Here is a 19,942-nt window from a genome sequence, read left to right as displayed (position 1 = left end):
GCCAAGATGTGTTACTCACATATCTATAATCTATAACTAATTTTCAAAAATAACTCTAAAATTACTACAAAGTAGATTATCTATTGACTTTAAGATTTTTTATGAGAACTGTTTCTATTTAAATCTGTTTAAGAATCTAAGTAAGAAAAACCATGAATTATCCTCTGCCCTTTAGAATATGCTAATAAGTTAAAATACATACTATATTCATGAACTTGTACAGGTAAGCTGCTATTTAACTATTTTAATCCAAAAAAATGAGAATTGTATATACTCCAACCTGTTTTTTTCCCCCAACTACATGCTACATGAGACAGCTCTACAGTTCACCTGAATAGTCCTATTGAATTAAAACTTAATTTCCACATTCCAAAAGTCTTATTACACTTCATTTTTGTTATTCAACATTCATTCCTCCTTAAAGGAAAAAAGACAATAATATAGAGATTTTTGGTAAACAAAATGAAATAAAAGGGATAATTCAGTCCAGACCCCTCCTGCTATAAAACTGGCTGTATATATAGCACCTGAAATACGACACTAACGTGTCTAGTAAGAGGCTGAAAGCCAAACAGTGATCTAAAAGAAAATAATACAGCTCAAGAGGATAAATGACACAGTTAAAAAAGAGATGCTGTACACAGATTAAATAAATGCAAGTTAAATGTGTATGTAGATCTATTCAGGCCAGGAGTTCTCAACCCTAACTGCGCATTAATTAAAGCTCCTGGGAGCTTTTAAAAATGCCAGCCTTCCTGCAAGGCTTTGATTTAATTCCTCTCTAGGGCATAAGCACTGGCGGTTTAAAGCTCTTCATGTGATTCTAATATGCAGCCAGGGTTGAAAACCACCAATACCATTCCACTTTTGATTTTAAAAAGGTATATGCATGCATTAAAAGAAAGATTGAGAAGGATAAACATCAAGGTACCCTCCTGGGGTGGGGGGTAGCATTTTAGAGGCTCTCAATCGCTACTTTGTATGCCCATGTGATCCAAAAATTTCTGCAACAAGCATGAACTATTTTCATAATTAACATTATCTTCATTTTATTAACTGATTTAAAAAAATGTAATAGCTAGGGCACTTGGGTGGCTCATTCGGTTAAGTGTCCAACTCTTGATCTTGGCTCGGGTCATGAGCTCAGGATTGTGGGATCGCGCCCCATGTCGGGCTCAGCACTCAGTGGGGGTCTGCCTGAGATCTTGTCCCTCCTCCTCTGCCCCTCCCCCTGCTTGCATTCCTTCATTCTCTCTGTCGCTCAAATAAATAAATCGTAAAAAAACAAATGCAGCAGCTATTAAGGATGTGGAACCATGGGAGCTCTCACAGTACTTCTCACAGAAGTATGAATGCGTACTACCACTTTGTGCCCCACCAAAAACATGCATGAGAATGTTCAAAACAGCACCTTCCATAAGGGCCAAGAACTGAAAACAAGGCAAATGCCGATCTGCAGGATGGACACATCGACCGTGGTGCAAACATCACACAGCAACAAGAGTGGACAAAGTACAACACCCACACATGGATGAATCTCGCCAACACAGGACTGAGTGAAAGCAGCTTCTCATGAGAGAACACACTGTAGGATTCCATTCTACAAATTCCAAACGGGCAAAATCTTTCAACAATGTTAAGTCATGATGGTGGTCACTTTTGGAGGAGGCAGAGAGCAATGACTAGGAAGGGGTATGGGAGGGAGTGTTCACTTGGTGCTAACTCATGACTACACACACTTAGCATTTATGCACTTTTACATACATGTATGTTCACTGAGAAGTTCTGAAAACTATGTAAGTTGATTTCAGAATAAAAGAAAAATTAATAAAATTAAACAACTGAAAACTTGTGAAAAAAAAAAAAAAAAAAAAACCAGTCTGTTAACTCTCTAAGAACTCTATGCTAATACACTTCTGTGGCAATGTTTAAATAAAAGCGACTAGCACCAACTTGAGAAGGACAATTGTTGGCAACATCAAATTCTTCTTGTTTTCTACAGGCTTCTGCAAGGGCCACCCTATGAACAGGATCCCAGATTTTTTCCTTTCGTTCTTTCTGCAAAGACAGAAAAATTACCTTACAATGAGGATGACAAACATCCTGGTAAACCTGGACAGTCTTGTATATACAGACCTAGCTGTCACCAGTCGTGACGCCACACAATTTTCACACAGGAGCTAAAGAATCATTTATAATCAAGTGGATAAAGCAATGGATCAATAATTAACAACTAGTTAACTCAGTGCACCTGGGTTTTAAGAGGACACATATATCAAGGCACATCCAAATGTATTTTGATACATATGCCCCAATTTTAACCCATCCAAGAATAAAAATAATAGTGTGTTGCATAACACATTGAATTCCCAGTCACTTACAATAAAAGCAAATATGCGCTGTGGGCCCGTATGCAACTGAGAACGGCCTTAAGCCACATGCAAGCGGACGGCAGGGTTAAGACGAGCTGGCAGGAGGGACGTGCAGGCTTCTTCAACCTCCTCCATTTCTGGCTTATTTCTTCCCTATCCTCTCTCATTTGACAGAGTTCTGTCACTGGTTTTACCTTCATCTCTATCTATAACCCATAGTGCCACCAAGTGGAGGTCGGCTAGATACAAAAAAACTCCTTTCCAATAAAACAACTCCACTGAGCTAAGGAGGGGGTAGACATTAACAAACTCTATTTGCATGTTCATTTGCACTTTATCATACAGTGGATGAAATTTAATATGGTGCATAAAAATACTATGCTATGTGTACATCAGCCTGAAATTTTAAAAATAAAATAGCATCCAATAAGTTATATGCATTTTTTGTCATTTCATTTTTTTTGCAGAATGATTAGAATCTGACAAAAAAGTAAAGGCCTTATATGCAGTGTGCTGAGTAGCTCTTACGGTGCAGACACCCTGGAGAAGCAAGTCACAGTGTTATGATTACAGGGAAGCACCCATAGGTCTTACCCTTTGGGCTCATTTTCAAGGATCACATTATCTTTTACAGTTGAAACTCGGAACCTGTGTCAGCTACCAGCGGGACAGTAATCCTCTAAATCGGTGCCGGCAAATATGGGAGCCACGGGTTGCTGTTTAGATCTCAATTTTAAAATATTACAGAAAATTAAAATTTCACACGAGTCACATTTCAAGTTCTCAACAGTACTGGTCGCCGGTGACTACCGTAACGGGCACACAGAGAACGTGTCCATCATCCCCGAGAGGTCCACTCAGCAGCGCAGCGGCTCCTTCTTCCTTGATTTGCGACTTATTTCTCTAGTAACAGCCGTGTGTCTGCTATACTGCAGCTGCTTCAGGTCTGAGTAACCCTTTCCCTAGTACTGAATGACGACTAGCCAGGATCAAGAAACCTCGTTAAACAGTACGAAAATTGGGGCAAATCATCATAGAAGCTATAGAACTGGGAACAATTAAGTTAGCCAGCACTTTACATCAACTTTAAATAGTCTTTAGTCTTTTGGAGGTTAAAAAAAAAGGCCCCTCAAAATCCAATGAAAGCTATATTCCAACTCTCAGAAAAACACACATATATAAAAACTTGAAGATAATTTCAATGTATTCACAGATTTTCTAAACTTAACCGTGTACACAAGATTAAGAACTGTCACTTTAAATGGCTAACATTCCGCTGAACAGAGCCCTGGAGCAATCATTGTCTGAAAGTCTCCCAGCATCCACAATCATTAAGAGTTCAAGGGATCTTATGAGAAATGTTCTTCTTTGGTCGGGAACACATGTGAGGAAGAAGTCATTGATTCTAGATTGCACATTACCTGTATCCTTTCCTTGAGTGCCTTTGGATAGAAGTCATAGCCATTTTTAATGCCAATATGATATTTGCCTGAGGGATTTGTCCAGCTCACAGGAATCTACAGAAAAAAAATAAATTGTCAATTCCCTAAATGCTTCCCAATTCCAATGATTTACTACTAGGGAAAAAGGCTATTTCAATTCTATTCCGATGGCTCAACTTGGATGAGCAAGGTTCTGTATCAGAGCAATATTTCTAATATTCTAAGGCGTCACTTAGTATCAGTAGTCTGGCTTTTCTTTTCATCCATAAATAAGGTGGTTCACCTAGGATACCTTTCATTTACACTATGCTTCATAGTTTATAAAGTGCTTTCAACATTTGGGACCTCACTAAACTACTACAATCTTTAGTTCTCAAGCATCCAAGGACACATCACCTCTCCCTTCTCAGACCTACTGCCAAACTGAGAACAGTTTGGCAGTTCTGGACGACACTTAGATTTCCTGTTAAGAAATACAATCCCTACAATCAACAGGGTTAATGCCTAGATACTTAAAATAGCTCTTTAAGAAAAAAAGTTCTATAAAATCATGTTAATTATATATAACATCTTATAATAGTCTTTCCAAATATCGAGAAGTATTTTAAAGCTTCTAATTAACAGAATGATGGAAAGAGCATGCCTGGTGACAAATGGAAAAAGCAAAAAAAAAAAAAAAAAAAAATCAAACTGCTTGTCCAAACTGCAGGAAGGGTGAAAAGAAAGTTAGAATCTAGCTCTATCACAGATACCAAAAAACTCAGTGTAAAGGTCATGTGCCGTAGGTAAACCTGGCTATGAATCCAAACTCTCCCACTAACCAAAGGGGACCCACAGGTTTCTACTTCATGTAAAAGGAAGAACATGATCCCTACCTTATGATTTGCACATATACTGAGTATTAATCCACTTCAAATGTCCACCAAGAAAATGTGGAATATTCACACTTTTTGTGATCACAGGACCCGCGATTAGAAACAGCTTTCAAACGTGTGTAAATCATGAGATTGAACTTTAAACCACTCAGACTTAGATGACTCATCAATTCTTACTTGCGCAGTATTTTTAACTGGCTCACCTCCATGTCGCTCATCAAAATATTCCCCAGGTGAGAAACTTATGGATGAAATTTTCTCACAACCAAGTAGAGATAAAAATGCCATTCACAGAACTTCAAAGATCTACTGATTTTTTAAAAGCCTGCCTATATCAATAATTATTTCTGGAATCAAATGGATGTCTGGAGTATGTGAAATTTTACATATTGTTGACATATAAACTACTGCTTTTCATTCAAAACTTACCAACCTCTTTTAGAGAACAATCCCTGTTCTCTAACTTTAAGGTCCTTGCTATAGCCTGTAACATAACAACAATACAGTGTTGCAACAACAACAAAAAGGTAAGTAGTCACTAGCTGGCACATTCAAAGACTACTTCACCACAAGTGTCCCACTACACAGGTCAGGTAACCCTGGGCTAGTGACAACTTCTTTGCACAAGGAGATTATAAAAGGTTGTGAAATGCTGAAGGAGTAAATGGAATAACTCATTAAAACAAGTGTAAGATAAGCAGGTGCTAACACATATTTAACCAAATTACTTACATTATATATAATACAATGAAAATAATCCATGAGATTTCATGTATATTTAATTATAAATGAGATCAATCAAGAAAACAAAGAGGCAACCCACGAAATGGGAGAAGATAATTGCAAATGACAGTACAGACAAAAGGTTGATATCCAGGATCTATAATGAACTCCTCAAACTCAACACACACGAAACAGGCAAACATATCAAAAAATGAGAAGACATGAACAGACACTTCTCCAATCAAGACATACAAATGGCTATCAGACACATGAAAAAAATGTTCATCATCACTAGCCATCAGGGAGATTCAAATTAAAACCACATTGAGATATCACCTTACACCAGTTAGAATGGCCAAAATTAACAAAACAGGAAACAACATGTGTTGGAGAGGATGTGGAGAAAGGGGAACCCTCTTACACTGTTGGTGGGAATGCAAGTTGGTGCAGCCTCTTTGGAGAACAGTGTGGAGATTCCTCAAGAAATTAAAACTAGAACTTCCCTATGACCCTGCAATTGCATTCCTGGGTATTTACCCCAAAGATACAGATGTCATGAAAAGATGGGCCATCTGTACCCCAATGTTTATAGCAGCAATGGCCATGGTCGCCAAACTATGGAAAGAACCAAGATGCCCTTCAACGGACGAATGGATAAGGAAGATGTGGTCCATATATGGAGTATGATACCTCCATCAGAAAGGACGAATACCCAACTTTTGTAACAACATGGAAGGGACTGGAAGAGATTATGCTGAGTGAAATAAGTCAAGCAGAGAGAGTCAATTATCATATGGTTTCACTTATTTTTGGAGCATAACAAATATCATGGAGGACAAGGGGTGTTAGAGAGGAGAAGGGAGTTGGTGCAAATTGGAAGGGGAGGTGAATCATGAGGGACTATGGACTCTGAAAAACAATCTGAGGGGTTTGAAGTGGGGGGGGAGTTGGAGGTTGGGGTACCAGGTGGTGGGTATTATAGAGGGCATGGATTGCATGGAGCACTGGGTGTGGTGAAAAAATAATGAATACTGTTTTTCTGAAAATAAATAAATTAATTTAAAAAAAAATGAGATCAAAATCTATAGGGTCCACATACCCAGACACTTCTCAAAATCACTACTATGTATTTTCCTTACAGTAAAGGCAGACTGGTTGGTTACAAAAAATTAAACTAAGGAAAGTAAAAAAATAAATGTTATAATCATGGTTCTGCTATCTAGCATTAACCAATTTTGAGTAAAGGTAATTTATGAGGCAATTATGGAATATGTCATTTCACCTATTTGAGTATTTCAGACATACGAACTTATTTTCAGTCTCTTTTGAGTTTCAAAGCTTTATATTTTGACCATCTTAAGCAGATATCTTTAAAATTATTTTATTACATGGTAACTACTGTGAAAATTGATGAAAAGAAATCTTGGTTCGAATACAGTCACAACAGCCAGCAGGGGGCGCTCTCATGCCCTACCCTCCACATCAGTTGCTGACCCAAGAGGAAGAGACTGGGCCTTGTGAGCGGATACTACAATACCACCTGAACAGGAGACCGCAAACTCTAGTGGACTTTCTGTTTGTAACAGCCCTTCCGGCTTCCCCGCCTTCCTCTGTCCTCTGTATAAAACAGTGGTCCTCTCTTTTGTTCTGGGTGGGGACTTGCCCATGACTTTGTCACAGGTTACTTGTTTCAGACTGCAATTCTCTGCTATTCCTCGATAAACTCATGTTTGCTGGTAAAATAACTGGCAGTTTTAAGGTTAATACCATAATGGAATCAGCGGAGTTTCATATGAGAAACAGAATTTTTTTTTATTAGTAATTACATCTCTTTTCCCAGACTCTTTTAAAGAGGGGATGCCTAATGAATCGAGCATTTTCTTAACAAGCCAAATGCCATCATGAGTGTTAATGTTCCAGGCAGTAATTTGTTTTGTTTTGTTTTTCTTGACTTCAAACTATGTTTCAGCCTGTCAGCCTCATGGTAAAGCCAGCACACTCCTTTAGCTGCGCCTGCCATCTAAATATGGGACCAAATTCAGTCAAGTCATTCTCTACGCCTAGACTTGATTTTTATGTAAGACTAAATATTGATGATTTAAACTTTAAGTTGGATGTGGTAGAATTTAAAAAGCACCATGCTCCCTTCCAAATGTCTACTAAAATTAGAAGATTACAAAGGAGAAAAAAAAAAACCCACCCAAAGGGCACAGAGAACTGGAAATGACACTCAGAAGCCGCGCCGCCCCTGTTTCAAAGGTTGCAAAGTAAAAGGCACCAGTGAAAGTCTATGGGAAATTGTGATGGTGGGTGTTGGGGCAACTGGTCTTCAGATGGAAAAGAGGATCCAGGATTCCTGTTTTGAACTGAGCCTAAAACCAATTCCAGTGGATTCTGGAACATGAAATGAAATATGGTCAAAGTATTCAGAAAATGAAAGAGGAGCAGATCTTCAGGCTCTCGGGGTCAGAAGGATGTTTTAAGACATATAAAGTCCTCACCAAAAGGCAAAGACTAATATCCAAATATATTAAATTTAAGAACATCTACTTATCCAAGGACACCGTAAGGGAAGTGAAAATAGATATACAGAATGGGAAAAGATCCCAGAGACATCCCATCAGAGGACAGGTACTTAGAAAGTGGAATGGAATCCTACAATTTAGTGAGAAAGAAAATGATTCAGGAGCGGAACAAAGAGGGCACATGGACTTAACAGGCACTTTACAAAAGAGGAAATCCAAATGTCTAATCAACATAGGGAAAGCGGCTCAATCTTATTCGTAATTTAAAAAATAAATATTAAAACCACAACATCATAGACTCAGATTCCCAGCATATTCGCAAAGATTAAAGAGCCTAAGAATACGAAGTGCTAGCTGTGCAACTATTAAAATTCTTTTACACTGCTAGTGGAAATGCATTTTAAGTGCAAATACTTGGAAAATCTGTTAGGCATCACCTGGTCAAGTTGTATCTCTATGAGTCAGCAATTCCACTCCTAGGTACACATCCTGGAATTACCTATACACACAGGCACAAAACATGTACACAAGAGTATCCTCTAAAGAGCTGTTAGTGCCTCCCGAACTGGAAGCAGCTAACGGTTCATCAGCAGTAGAGCGGACGGAAGGGGTGCATGCAAGCCACGGCACCTTGCACAGCAGTGAGATGAAACCAGTCACTACCGCATGCGGGGCCATGGCTGCATGACAGTCTTCTTTTGAGGCTTCAAGACTAACAGTCTGCAAGACTAATAACAGTCTTCTTTTTAATGACCACTGTAACATACCTGAACATCTGCACATCCTTGAAAAAAATGAGCTGAACACTTACATGGGTGTGTGGTGAACAGATGGAGATGGGAGCTGACACCAATAAGACTGGGGGCAAGTAAGTCTGTATGAGGAACAATCAGACTCCTGCTGCCCGTCCCACATCCTGCCCAAACCTGACAAGCCAGGCAACTGGACATGGAACCAGAGAGATGTTGAAATGTCAGCTTTCTAGAGAGGTTCACACAGCAGAGGGGTGAGAGGAGACATACAGAAGATTCTGCAAGAGATCTGGGCACTAAGCGCGAGGGCTTCTCTCTCACCCTCTCTTCAAAGCCCAGGCCAGACACGCTAAGGTCCTCTTGGGAGATCACTGCACAACCCACTGGGAATACGTATGCTGGAAACTGCCACTAAGGGTCCGCCACGACAGCACCGCTGCCCTCACCCCAAGACCCCACACAAACAGAGAGCACGTCCATCACCGTCGTGTGCCCTGCTAACCGAGGGTCAGAGAGGAGAGCTACACACCGCGGGCAAAGCTCTCAGGTAGAAAGCAGAGCGCAAGGAAGGAGGAGGCAAAGAGGAGGAGAAAGGGAAGGGGAAGAGGTAAAGAAAAAAGGAGAAAAGGAAAGGGAAAAACAGAATGGGAGGAAGAGAAAGGTGCATAAAAAGGAAACTAGAAAAAAAATGAGACAATATTCTCACAGATAAAATGTTGCATACATGACCCCAAAATATGCTTAGTGAATATGAGCGGAATTGCATTTAAAAATAATAAGCAAAATTTAACAAAATTCAATATGAGGGCTAGAAAAGAGTACTGAGAAATCTCAGAAATCTTTCAGGAAGGAAAAAAGCAAATGAAAGTAATGAAGAAAAGGTGGAAAAACATAAGAAAATTGGAAGACCAACTCAAGAGGTCCACTGCCCAGTTAACAGGAGTTCTAGATAAAAGAATGGCAAAGCAGTGGGAGAAACTAACCCGAGAAAACATCAGACTCAGGAAGAGGCGAGATTCTTCCTGACTTGGAGGTGCAGTTTTCTCACTGTGACCTCACACGGCAGAGAAAAGACAGCAGAGACTAATTGCCTCATGAGAGCCTCACCCTCATGACCTCATCCAACCCAAACACCATCTCCAAATACCATCAAATCGGGTGTCAGAGCTTCAACATATGACTTTTGGGGTCATACAAACAATTCAGTCCATAACACATGGAAAAGGAAGGAAAACCTGGATGTTAATGCCTGCTTCCTGCCCGTGGTAGGCAGATTCTAAAGACACCCCATGCCCTTGTACAGTCAGTCCTCTCCCCTCAGTGAAGGCCGGGTCTATGACTATTGGAACTATGACTATTGGAACTGTGACTGTGTTATTATAAGTAATATTGGAAAGGTGAAGGGATTTTGAAGATACAATCAAGGTGTCTAATCAGGTGACCAATTTAATCAAAGAGGACATTACCCTGGTGGAACTGACCTAATCAGGTGAGGTCCTTAAAAGAGAGACTAGAGCCATCTCGAAGGTCAAAGAGATTCTCTAACCTTAAAGCAAGCTGTTTTGAGTTCTACGGGTGCAAGAAAAATGATTTCTTCCAACAATCAAATGAACTTGGAAAAGGATCCTGAGCCTCAGTAGAGAGACCACAGTTCCAAACAACACCTTATTACAGTCTTCTGAGACACAGCAGAGAGCCATGAAGAGCCAGACTCTTGACCCAAGGAAACAGCAAGATTAATAAATGCAGGGTTGTATGTGGCTTTAAGGCACTAAATATGTGTTAACTCATGACGTAGCACAGAAAACTGATACGCTGCCACAACAATCTTAGCCAGAAGACAATGCCTAAACATGATTCAGATAAATGGTAAAAGATGGGCAGAGTTTCATACAGCTCTTTAGACACAGATAAACACAAATTCATCTTCCAAACTAATTCTGCTTATTGGTTTAAAAGATAAAGAGTACTGAATCACAATCAAATTTTTGACATCTCACAAGCTCATTAGCTATCAACTCATCAACTGCTTTTAGTATCCTTATCATTTTTCACGTTACCTTAACTTTCTACCCAGGTCTTTCTACCAAGTACAAAGAGTAACACAAAGCCGGTCACTTAAGTCCACGATTATTAAAGCCTAAATATTTCATGTTCCTACTTCTCAGAAGGACCAGGAAAAGATGGAAGGCAAAACTACAATTGGCCAATTTTCCTACCTTTCTACCCGAAACTTAAAGTTTTTAGAATTTGGCAATCGCATTGAAAAATATATCCCAATTTTAAGCTCACTATCAAACAAACAAAACAAATTTTTCAAAGATGGCCCCAATGACCTCCACTTCTTGGTACTCAGGCTCTCAGTTAAATCCCTTTTCTCTTAAGCATGTGCTGGATCTCATGGCTCATTTCTACTGAAAACAAAATGGCAGATGTGATGGGATGTCAATTCCAAAATTAATTTGTGAAAAAGACCATGGTCTCCATCTTGGGCACTCTTTTTCTTGGGTTACTCACCCAGATAGGATGTTCATACTGCATGGCATGACACAGCCCCAAGGAAAGGAACCGAAGCCTATCAATAACTACCTGAGCAAGCTTGGAACAAACTCCCCTTCCCCACTCGGGCTGAGCCCTCCAATGAAACCACAGCCCTGGCCTACAGTAACCTCAGGAGAGATCTTAAACAAGAGGCGCCCAGCTAAGTCACACCCAAATTATGGACTCACAGAAACTGTGAGATAATAAATATTAGGTATTTTAAGCCATGAAGTTTTGGGGGTAATTTATTAAAAAACAAGCTAACATAAGCTAAAACATAAGACACCAAACATAAGCTAAAACCGTAAGACACTTTGAGGCAACAGTATAAAAGAAGGTTAAAAAAAAATAATTGATAAAAAGATTAAAGTTCTAACCTTGAGCACTCTTCCTGAAAGACCAACAATCTCACCATCTTTGGGTTCTACTACTGTCGCAGTATTCACATCACCACTTCCTGTTGTATCAATGATATCAATGATTTTTGGTTTTCCATCGGTTGTAACCTGAAAATTAAAATAATTAGAAATTACAGATTTAATTTTTTAATCCTTAAAAAAGTAATGCTAACCCCCATATATATGCAATGTGCATACACATACATAAAATATTCTATGAAATCTGCATCAATTAAAAAAGAAAACTGAATTATTTTAAGTCAAAGTGGGATAGATACTTAAAAAAATTTAGTCATGGAAAGCATCACAGAATCCTTCAAGTGATTTTATATATTTAGTTAATAAATATTTACTAACCATTTACTAAGGCAGCTGTAGGGACACACATAGAAGCAACCAATACACAGAAGTCCCTGATCTCACAGATCCTATATTCTACTCAGTCAATAAACATGTCAAATACATAACATGCCAGACGGTGGTAATTACTATGGAGAAAAATCGGGCAGAAAAAGGAGGTAGTGTGGGGATTCCAACTTTCACTAGGTTGGTCAAGAAAGAGCTCACTGAAAGTAACATTTGAGTAAAGATCTGAAGAAGGTGAGCTTTGGGCCAGACAAGAACAAAACTTTAGGGAGAAAACATGTAATTATAGGATGTTCACTAGCATTCAAACTTAGTCCAAAGGTCAAACTTAACATTCAAACTTATTTCTCTCAAGGCTTTGTCATCTCAGAAATCGATATATTCCCAGTTGCTCAAACCAGAAAGTTAAAAGTCCTTCTTCTCGGATTCTTTATTCTAGTTTACTCTTTACATCAAATCTGTCAGGAAGTCATCTTCATTCTATCTCTAAAACACAGCTCAAGTCCATCTTCTCCCCTTGATTTTCACCACCAGAATCCTGACTCGCTCCCCACCACCACCCCCTTGCCGCCGTAATGGTGACGCTCCTTGCAGGCCTCCCACGGGCCATTCCTGGCCCCCATCCCAAGTAAGTCAAACGAGCGGTACAATGCCTGCTCTCCACGTGGTACCCTGCAACGGATCCCAACACACTCACTGCAAAGGCCTCTGAGAGACCTGGCCTGCCCCGTCCGGTCCTGCACCACTCTACCACACTGGCCTCCTTTCAATTCCTGCCACGTGCGAAGCTCTTCCCTGCCTCCCACTTTGCACGCACGGTCCCTTCGCTCGGAACCCTATGGCCCGTCAGCTGGTCCACAGACATCCGTATCTCATCTTCCAGTGTTCGACTGAAATTGTCACTCTTCAGAACGGCCTCCCTGATGACCTCTTCTGGAGCTGCCACCCTAAACCGGAATCTTATTCTTTCTCACCATACCTTGTTTCCTTCACAGAACTTGTAATTCTACAGCTAGCTGACTTCTGATGTATTTCCACAATTAGAAGATAATCTCTTTTAAGGGGAAGGGCTATGTCTATCTTACTCACCAAATTCCCCCAAACCTAGCACTGCTTAGTTGGTACTCAATACATATTCAGTGACTGAATGATCTGACACCAATTTATAATATTAAGAGTGATTTTCTATGGCATGGTTTCTTGGTCAGTCCTCAAATTTTCATTTGGGCCACGCTGACTGCTATAGGAAACAGCAGTACTGTATTTTCATACTGCTTTTGTTGGAAAAATCACTTCTGGGCTAGCCTCGCAAAGGAAGTATCTAGCATTCGAGATATATATACTGAATTATTAGCAGGAAATCAGGCATGGAGACACAAAGACTGAGAAAAGACGACGAAGAAGACCCTTACCCTTAAGGAAAAAAAAAAAAAAAAAAAGCAATGGAGAAACTGCCCAGAGTATCATAGAAGCACAGGGTCTTCCAAATCCTTTGCCTCCTGGAGAACTCACACTCCTAAGATCAAGCTTAGTGTCCCTTTCTGTGTCTTCCTAGGCATCACTTCCTCCCACCCACACCCCTCAAATGCAGTGTCCTTAAAGCTCTGCAGTTTAAGGGTTACCCAAGACGGGAACAGGGAAAGTCACCATATGGAAGAAACAAAAGCAAACATGTTTTTCTTTATGAGGCAGAAGCAAAGGGGTCTTGATGGGTCCCAAATCTTATTCCAATAACACTGTCATAGAATCACCAGGGGTCACAGAGACCTTTCTGAAACAGCTGTTTTTTGTTTTCAATGTATAGTAATTTTTACGCTAATGTCTATACTAGTAACAAAATAAGTAATATATTCCGGAGGCTCAAAATCATCACCAAAACACTGTTGTGGAAGTCACACCAAACTATGATAAGATTATGATAAAACTTAAATCAGTTACTGATTTTGAAGGGATTGGTTAAATATCCTTAGAAATAAAATAATGAAGGAAAAATGTAAGAAAATCTACCAAAATAAAAAATGGAAACAAGAGGAAGCTAATATTCCCCCATAAAATTAAAACTAGCTAAATCATGTACTAAGAATTTAAGAAAACAACGGAGTTCAAAAAGTAGTCCAAGGTAGCATGTAATTTGAAAGCTAGGCCATAGCACCATGAACACAATCACCTATCTCTATCTCCTCATTCAATGAGCAAACAACTTCAGTGACTTGAGATCAAGAATCACAAGAGATCACTAACAAGCCAGACAGAGATCTCCCTCATTAGAAACCTCATTATCAGTGTATGAGCAAAGGAAGAAAGCCTAACAGGATTTAGTGACTTACTTACTATCCATTATTGCCACAAGCTTTACTTGTGAGCATCTCTCTTTCATTAAAAATCCTTATTTATGCAATTTTCTATCTCTATGTCTCTTTCTTCACCATTAGGTAAAGGCAATCACTCATTGGAGACAGTAAGACAGAAGAGGGAGTTTGGGGTTAGGAAGAAGAGGTTTTAAAAAAGCCAAACCAGCCGAGGAATTTGCAATGGAGCTTTGGGAGAAGGAAACTGAACTACTACCATCCAGAACGAAATCCCTCATCTTTTGTGGGGGGTAGCAGGGGGTGGGGGGTTGTATTACACGGCAAAGAGGGACTGAACCACTGCCAGAGCTGTGAGTAGAGCTAAGGTAATAATCCAGTCCATGTACTGGGGTGGGGGACTGAGAAGTGCTTACAGGGCTATGCTGGCTGGACAAAACAGAAACTGCCTAAAGGTTTTCCCCAAATGTCAAGAATCTGAATTACTTTGTGTCTCCACTGAATTGATTATGGTCCAGGTGCTGGTGAGGTGGGTGAGAAACAGTCATTAAGCATTAGAGGGTCAAAAGAAAGGGGGGAGGGGAACTGCAAATCACCCCCAACAAAACCAAGTGAATGTGTAAGTATTTACCTGAAAATATTATTTTAAGCAAGGGAAGATATTTCTTAAGCAAATACTATTATTATGACTATTATTCTCAAGAACGGTCTACCATCAGAGCATGTCTAATGAATGAATCGGGCAGGATCTACTTTCAGAGAGCTTACAATCCAGCTGGAAAACAAATTAGCAAAGCCAGAACTACAACACAGGCCAATAAGTAAAAAAGGTAAGGACAGTATCTATGAAAACATGTAGGACACAAAATGCAGCTTGGGGGAATTCAGGAAGACTAACCAAGTGAAAGGTAATAAAAATTAAGATCAACTGCATAGCACCTAATATTAGCAGCCAATTATATATATGTGATAACTGACTTATTGTGCTCAAGTATTTTACTAAATGTAAAAACAGAAAAATTTTTATAGAACCACTTGTAACCTTCTTCCCCAAAACATTTTTTCTCCATGAGGAAACTACATATACTGTGCACACATATAGACTTTTTTCCATTCAGCAAAAATATTTAATGTTATAAGTACATTTCATACAAAATGAATCTGGATATATGCTGTCAAAGAATTTTAACTCATGTATGAAAAGAGGTTATGTAAACAGAAATACTAAAATGGAATATTTTAGGTGATGTGTGGGGGAATCTGAACACATTGCTAGGAGAGCAAAAATGCTAGGAGAGCAAAAAAGAAAAACATGCAAATAACTGTGGGCACGAACTGACCCTATTCATCTTGAAACCTCAGGGCCTCACACAGTGGTGGACACACACATGTAAATATATGCTGGGGGTCTGAATGAAATCAGCAGTTATCCCAAAAGCTAAACCCAGGTGGGTCTTAAAGGATTAGGCAGGAGTTTGTGGGTGAGGGTGGAAGTCTTGCAGACAGATGAACTTAGATGTTTCGGGAAAGGGTGGACTGTTCAAGGTGGAAGCGAAGGGTTAACAGTGGGGTGGACAGAAGTGGGGAGGGGAAAGGTAGAACCAAAGCACCATGGGGAGGTCAAGCTGGAGGGTGAAGCGCTACACAAAATTCAGATTTTGGAATTTTTAAGCAAAGGCAACGAAGACATCAAAATTTAAAGTCTTGCTTTGTATTAAACAAGGGTGTTACAGAAGGTGTTTCTTTTCTTTCTTTCTTTCTTTTTTTTTTTTAGGAAAATAATTAGGTAATGTGAAGGATGGAGCAAAGAGAAAACTGGTGGCAGGGACCCAACTGCCTACTGCATATTCTTTCCGAGGGCAATTTAAGTGCCACCCTGGCCCTGAAGCCAGCTCTCAGCACTCCCTCCCCTTCCCCCAGTCTTGGTGACACTCGCAGAGGACATCCTTCAACTCAACCTTAGACACCTGGCAGGTGCCTGGATATTTGCTGAGGAAAGATGTAATCATTTATCTACTTATTACTCCCTTCATGCTGTCCCCCCTTTACTTTTAACAAGCCCGGGCGGATGTCACAAAAGAGCGCTGGACCCAAAGCAGTCACTGAAGAATGACACCCCACTGCCTTCTCTCAAGTGTTCAATTGGGCCTGGAATCCTCTCCGCAGACCCATCTGGCTTTCCAAAAGTCCGCTTTGGCCTCTTCTTTTTTCATTCTTTCCTTCCCTTTTATTTCTATCCACCTTCTTATCTTAATAGTGTATACAGAGAGCTACAAAATACATTTGCTAAAGCAGGAAAAAAAAAAACTTAAAAATTCCCTCACCTGTGCAATCCACCTTACTAAATTTCTTTTAACTGGCCATATTTATGTCAATATTTCCGTTACAGTTGTTAGAAGAGTTATATTTTCATTTCATTTCAATATTTTATTGCTTCAACATTTGTTATTACATGCGAATACCTAATGTATATTTATCCTTTAGAAAGCTGATTTAAATTCCAGTATCAACTCTTTCTAAATAAACCTGCTTAAAAAAAATAGTGTTTACTTAACACTTTCCTTAAGCACTTTTTTTTTTTTAAAGAGTTTATCCATTCACTAGACAGAGAGCCCAAGTATGGGGAGCTCCACGCAGGAGAGGGAGAAGTTGGCTCCCCACTGAGCAAAGAGCCCCATGCAGGGCTCGATTCCAGGACCCTAGGACCATGACCCAAGCTGAAGGCAAGCGGAAGGCAGACGTGCAACCCACTGAGCCACCCAGGCGCTTCTCTTGAGCACTTTAAAAAATCACATGTAAATAATCTTCTCAATCAATTTTCATAGCAATACTGTGGATGAGACCTGCTACCACTTTACAGAGAATAATGGAACAATATGATAAGCAGATTGGGAAGTTCTACAAAGGCATTTTTGCGGAGACACTCCTCCTCCAAACTCTCCTGATCCTCTTATTATCCTGACAAAAGAACCGGTAAACACTTAGCCCAGCTGTTCCCCTCCTACTTATCCCTATAAAAAGTAAACACACACTACAACAGAATGGAAACCATTACTACTCTGTAATAAAGGCTCAATGAGGTGATAGCTGTCACTGTTTGTAAGTCTTCGGTGTTATTAATACAACCGTACCACGAGAGCGACCGGCAAGGAACACACCACTTGGCTCTTCTGATTCACCAAAGCTTCCTGGCCCGGCCAGCCTGAGGTGTGTGGCATCCAGAGTGCCGCTGAAGAAGTAACAGGAGGAAGCAAGATTCCTAGACGGATTCTATACCGTCGGTCAGAGTGGTCCCCCCCCCCCCGACCCCAGCATGACATCCTAACCTCCAAAAACGCTACCTCAATTATGAGAAAGCACCATAAAGGAAGGATCCAGAGGCCAGAGGGTACTGGGGGAGGAAGAGTCATTAAACTTAAGCGTTTAGTGTAGAAAGGAGGATAAGATACACGGATGAAGGACTGATAAAAAGGAGAGCAGCGTCCCATAGGATTAGCCAGGTTAGATTTTTTAAGAGAAGCATCTTCCACGACGGTGATATTTTACCTCACTAAGAGGCTACGGCTAAATTTACAAAAAGTCAGACTCTGACGACTTAGAATACGTTCAATCAAGAGACACATTTTTTTTTTCAAGGTACCTTTTGATACGGTACTTTATAAAGATTTCAAAAGGTGCCTAAGGCAAAATTAAGTCATTTTTTTTTTTTAGACCGTCAAGTGTGCGGTCTTACACTTTGAGGCTAAAAAAAAAAAAATAATAATACAGAAGCCTAATTTAATAATGCCTGAAGAGTTCGCCAAAACCAAACTAAATTAGGTTCTTATGTAAAACAAAGACTAAGCCATGCGTTTCAATGACCCTAAACAAGTACGTCGCAGAAGATGGTTTAAAAATAGCAGACACAAAAGTACCCGAGGAAACAGTTCCGGAAGTGGACCGAGTTATCTTCTCGAAACCCGGCTTCCATGTGGAACACAAACAATTCTGCCCGAAGCCCGATCTCCCGGACGACACCGGTGAAAGGGAGGCTCTGGTGGCTCATCTGCCCCTTCTCTGGTTCCTCCCCACCCCCATCCCCACCAATACTAAAAACTGTAAAAACCCCCGCTTGAAAACCGCAGGCAGGGACCGGCGCCCGAGACACGAGGGACCCGCGGAGGAAGGCGGCGTGCTGCAACGGGGCCCGAGGGCCCGGGCCTGGCAGCCCCCGGGCAGGAAGGGGATTCCTGGGCAGAAGGCGGACCCAGGCGCCCCGGCCCGCCGCGCCGGGCACGCCGCTTTTGTCTGGGCCGGGATGACGGCCCGACGCGAGCCCCCCGCCCGCCCTGCCCTCCGCCTCCTCCCGGTGCCGGCTCCCGCTCAGCCGCCGAGCGGGGTTCGGCCTGGCCTGCGGGGCTCCGAGGCTGCGTCCCCTCCGCGTCCCCGGCCGACCCGCCGCCCGCGCCCCCGCGCCCGGGCCCTCGGCGGCTGCCGCACCTGCATGCCCGGAGCCCCCGGGTCGACCCCTGTGTCCAGGACCGCGATGAGCACCCCCCGCCCGTCATACTCCGGGTAGCGACAGAGGAAGGAGGCGGCCCCGGTCTCTTTCTTGGGCAGGAGGCCGTGGAAGGGGAAGGGCTCCTCGGCCGCGGCGGTGGCCATGGACGCAGGCTGGAGGACGAGGAAGAGGCAAACTGCCAAGCTGCGCGCGGACGAGCGGCGCGAGGACACCCGGGCAGCCGCGGGCCTGGGCGGGGGCGAGGGGCGGGGCCGGACGCCGACCAATCCCGGCCCGCCAGGGGGAGGCGACCAATCACGTTACCGCTACGTAAGCCAAAGGCGCCGCTCTTCGGCGCTGGGCCCGAGTGTTGCCCTGGCCGCAGTGACGGGGGCGGAGTCAGAAGATCCTGGTGGAGATTTTGGTTCTGGAACCCCGGGGTGTTTAGGAGCGGAGGCGGCTGCGAGCCAGGGCGCCGTGTGTCCCGAGCGAGGCAGTCTCCGAGAGGCGGGGCAGGAGGTGAGCCGCCAGCCGGGAGTAGCTGGAGCTCGCTTGGGGCGAGCGATGGTTTCCGGACTTGAAGTCGTGGACGAAAGTTTCGGGTCGCCTGCTGCAGGAGCCCCCGCTGCCCCGCGGAAGGGAAGCGGGCGCTCGAACGCCGGAGACCCTGGAGCCGTGGGACATCGGCGATTTGCCCAGACGTCGGTTTTCTGAAAGTTTCTTTGAGTCACTGCTGTAGGGTTTGCGTTTCCCGGTCTGTCTTCCTGTTTACCCCTTTGATCGCAGCCTGTGGGGTGGGGATCGACCCGAGCTTCGGGCGACAGGAAGTGGCTTCTGGGGCGTTCAGTTGGCCTCGTAGGCAGCTGACGAAGTGGGAGGCTGAAGTGGGCCCCTCCTGTCCTCACTGATTACATACCTTTGACTTCTGAGATTTCTAAAAAACAGTTTTACCCCTTAAATGGAAGTTCCTCGTTGTTCCTTTAAGGTCCACTCACTTCTCGAGCCACCGTGTGCCGTTTTTCAGGTAGCCGATGACTATCAATTGCTCCAAGCCGCACGGGTGGGGTTCCGTACTGATCTGTAGGTCTGTATTCTCGCCTGAGTAATCTTGAGCCTTTTCGCCTGTGCCAAACAAAGACTCTTTTGGCAATCTGGTGAGGCT

General features: G+C 42.1%; 1 protein-coding gene across 8 annotated transcripts in view; it reads right to left on the bottom strand.

Moving 5' to 3' along the window:
• Nucleotides 1-19,602, bottom strand: part of TPP2 (tripeptidyl peptidase 2) — a 70,261-nt gene extending 50,659 nt beyond the window's left edge. For 3 of the 8 annotated variants that reach the window (XR_014303241.1, XR_014303242.1, XM_082700703.1), the window contains exons 1-4: nt 18,780-19,035; nt 11,608-11,736; nt 3,794-3,889; nt 1,954-2,058 (exon numbers count right to left, since the gene is read on the bottom strand). Coding sequence is in view for 4 of the 8 variants with exons in the window: in XM_082700703.1 (XP_082556829.1) it covers nt 1,954-2,058; nt 3,794-3,889; nt 11,608-11,736; nt 18,780-18,944 (495 nt within the window). In the remaining 4 variants the exon portion in view is untranslated. Of the gene's footprint in view, nt 1-1,953; nt 2,059-3,793; nt 3,890-11,607; nt 11,737-18,779 lie in introns of all 8 variants that reach the window. The other 5 variants (XR_014303243.1, XR_014303244.1, XM_082700705.1 and 2 more) reach the window with 5 other exon arrangements.
• Nucleotides 19,603-19,942: the final 340 nt, after the last annotated feature.

The sequence above is a fragment of the Mustela nivalis genome (genome assembly GCF_964662115.1).
Source record: "Mustela nivalis genome assembly, chromosome: 15".
NCBI lineage: Eukaryota > Metazoa > Chordata > Mammalia > Carnivora > Mustelidae > Mustela > Mustela nivalis.
The sequence above is the reverse complement of the archived record's forward strand: the minus strand, read 5'-3'. Positions and strand labels throughout refer to the sequence as shown.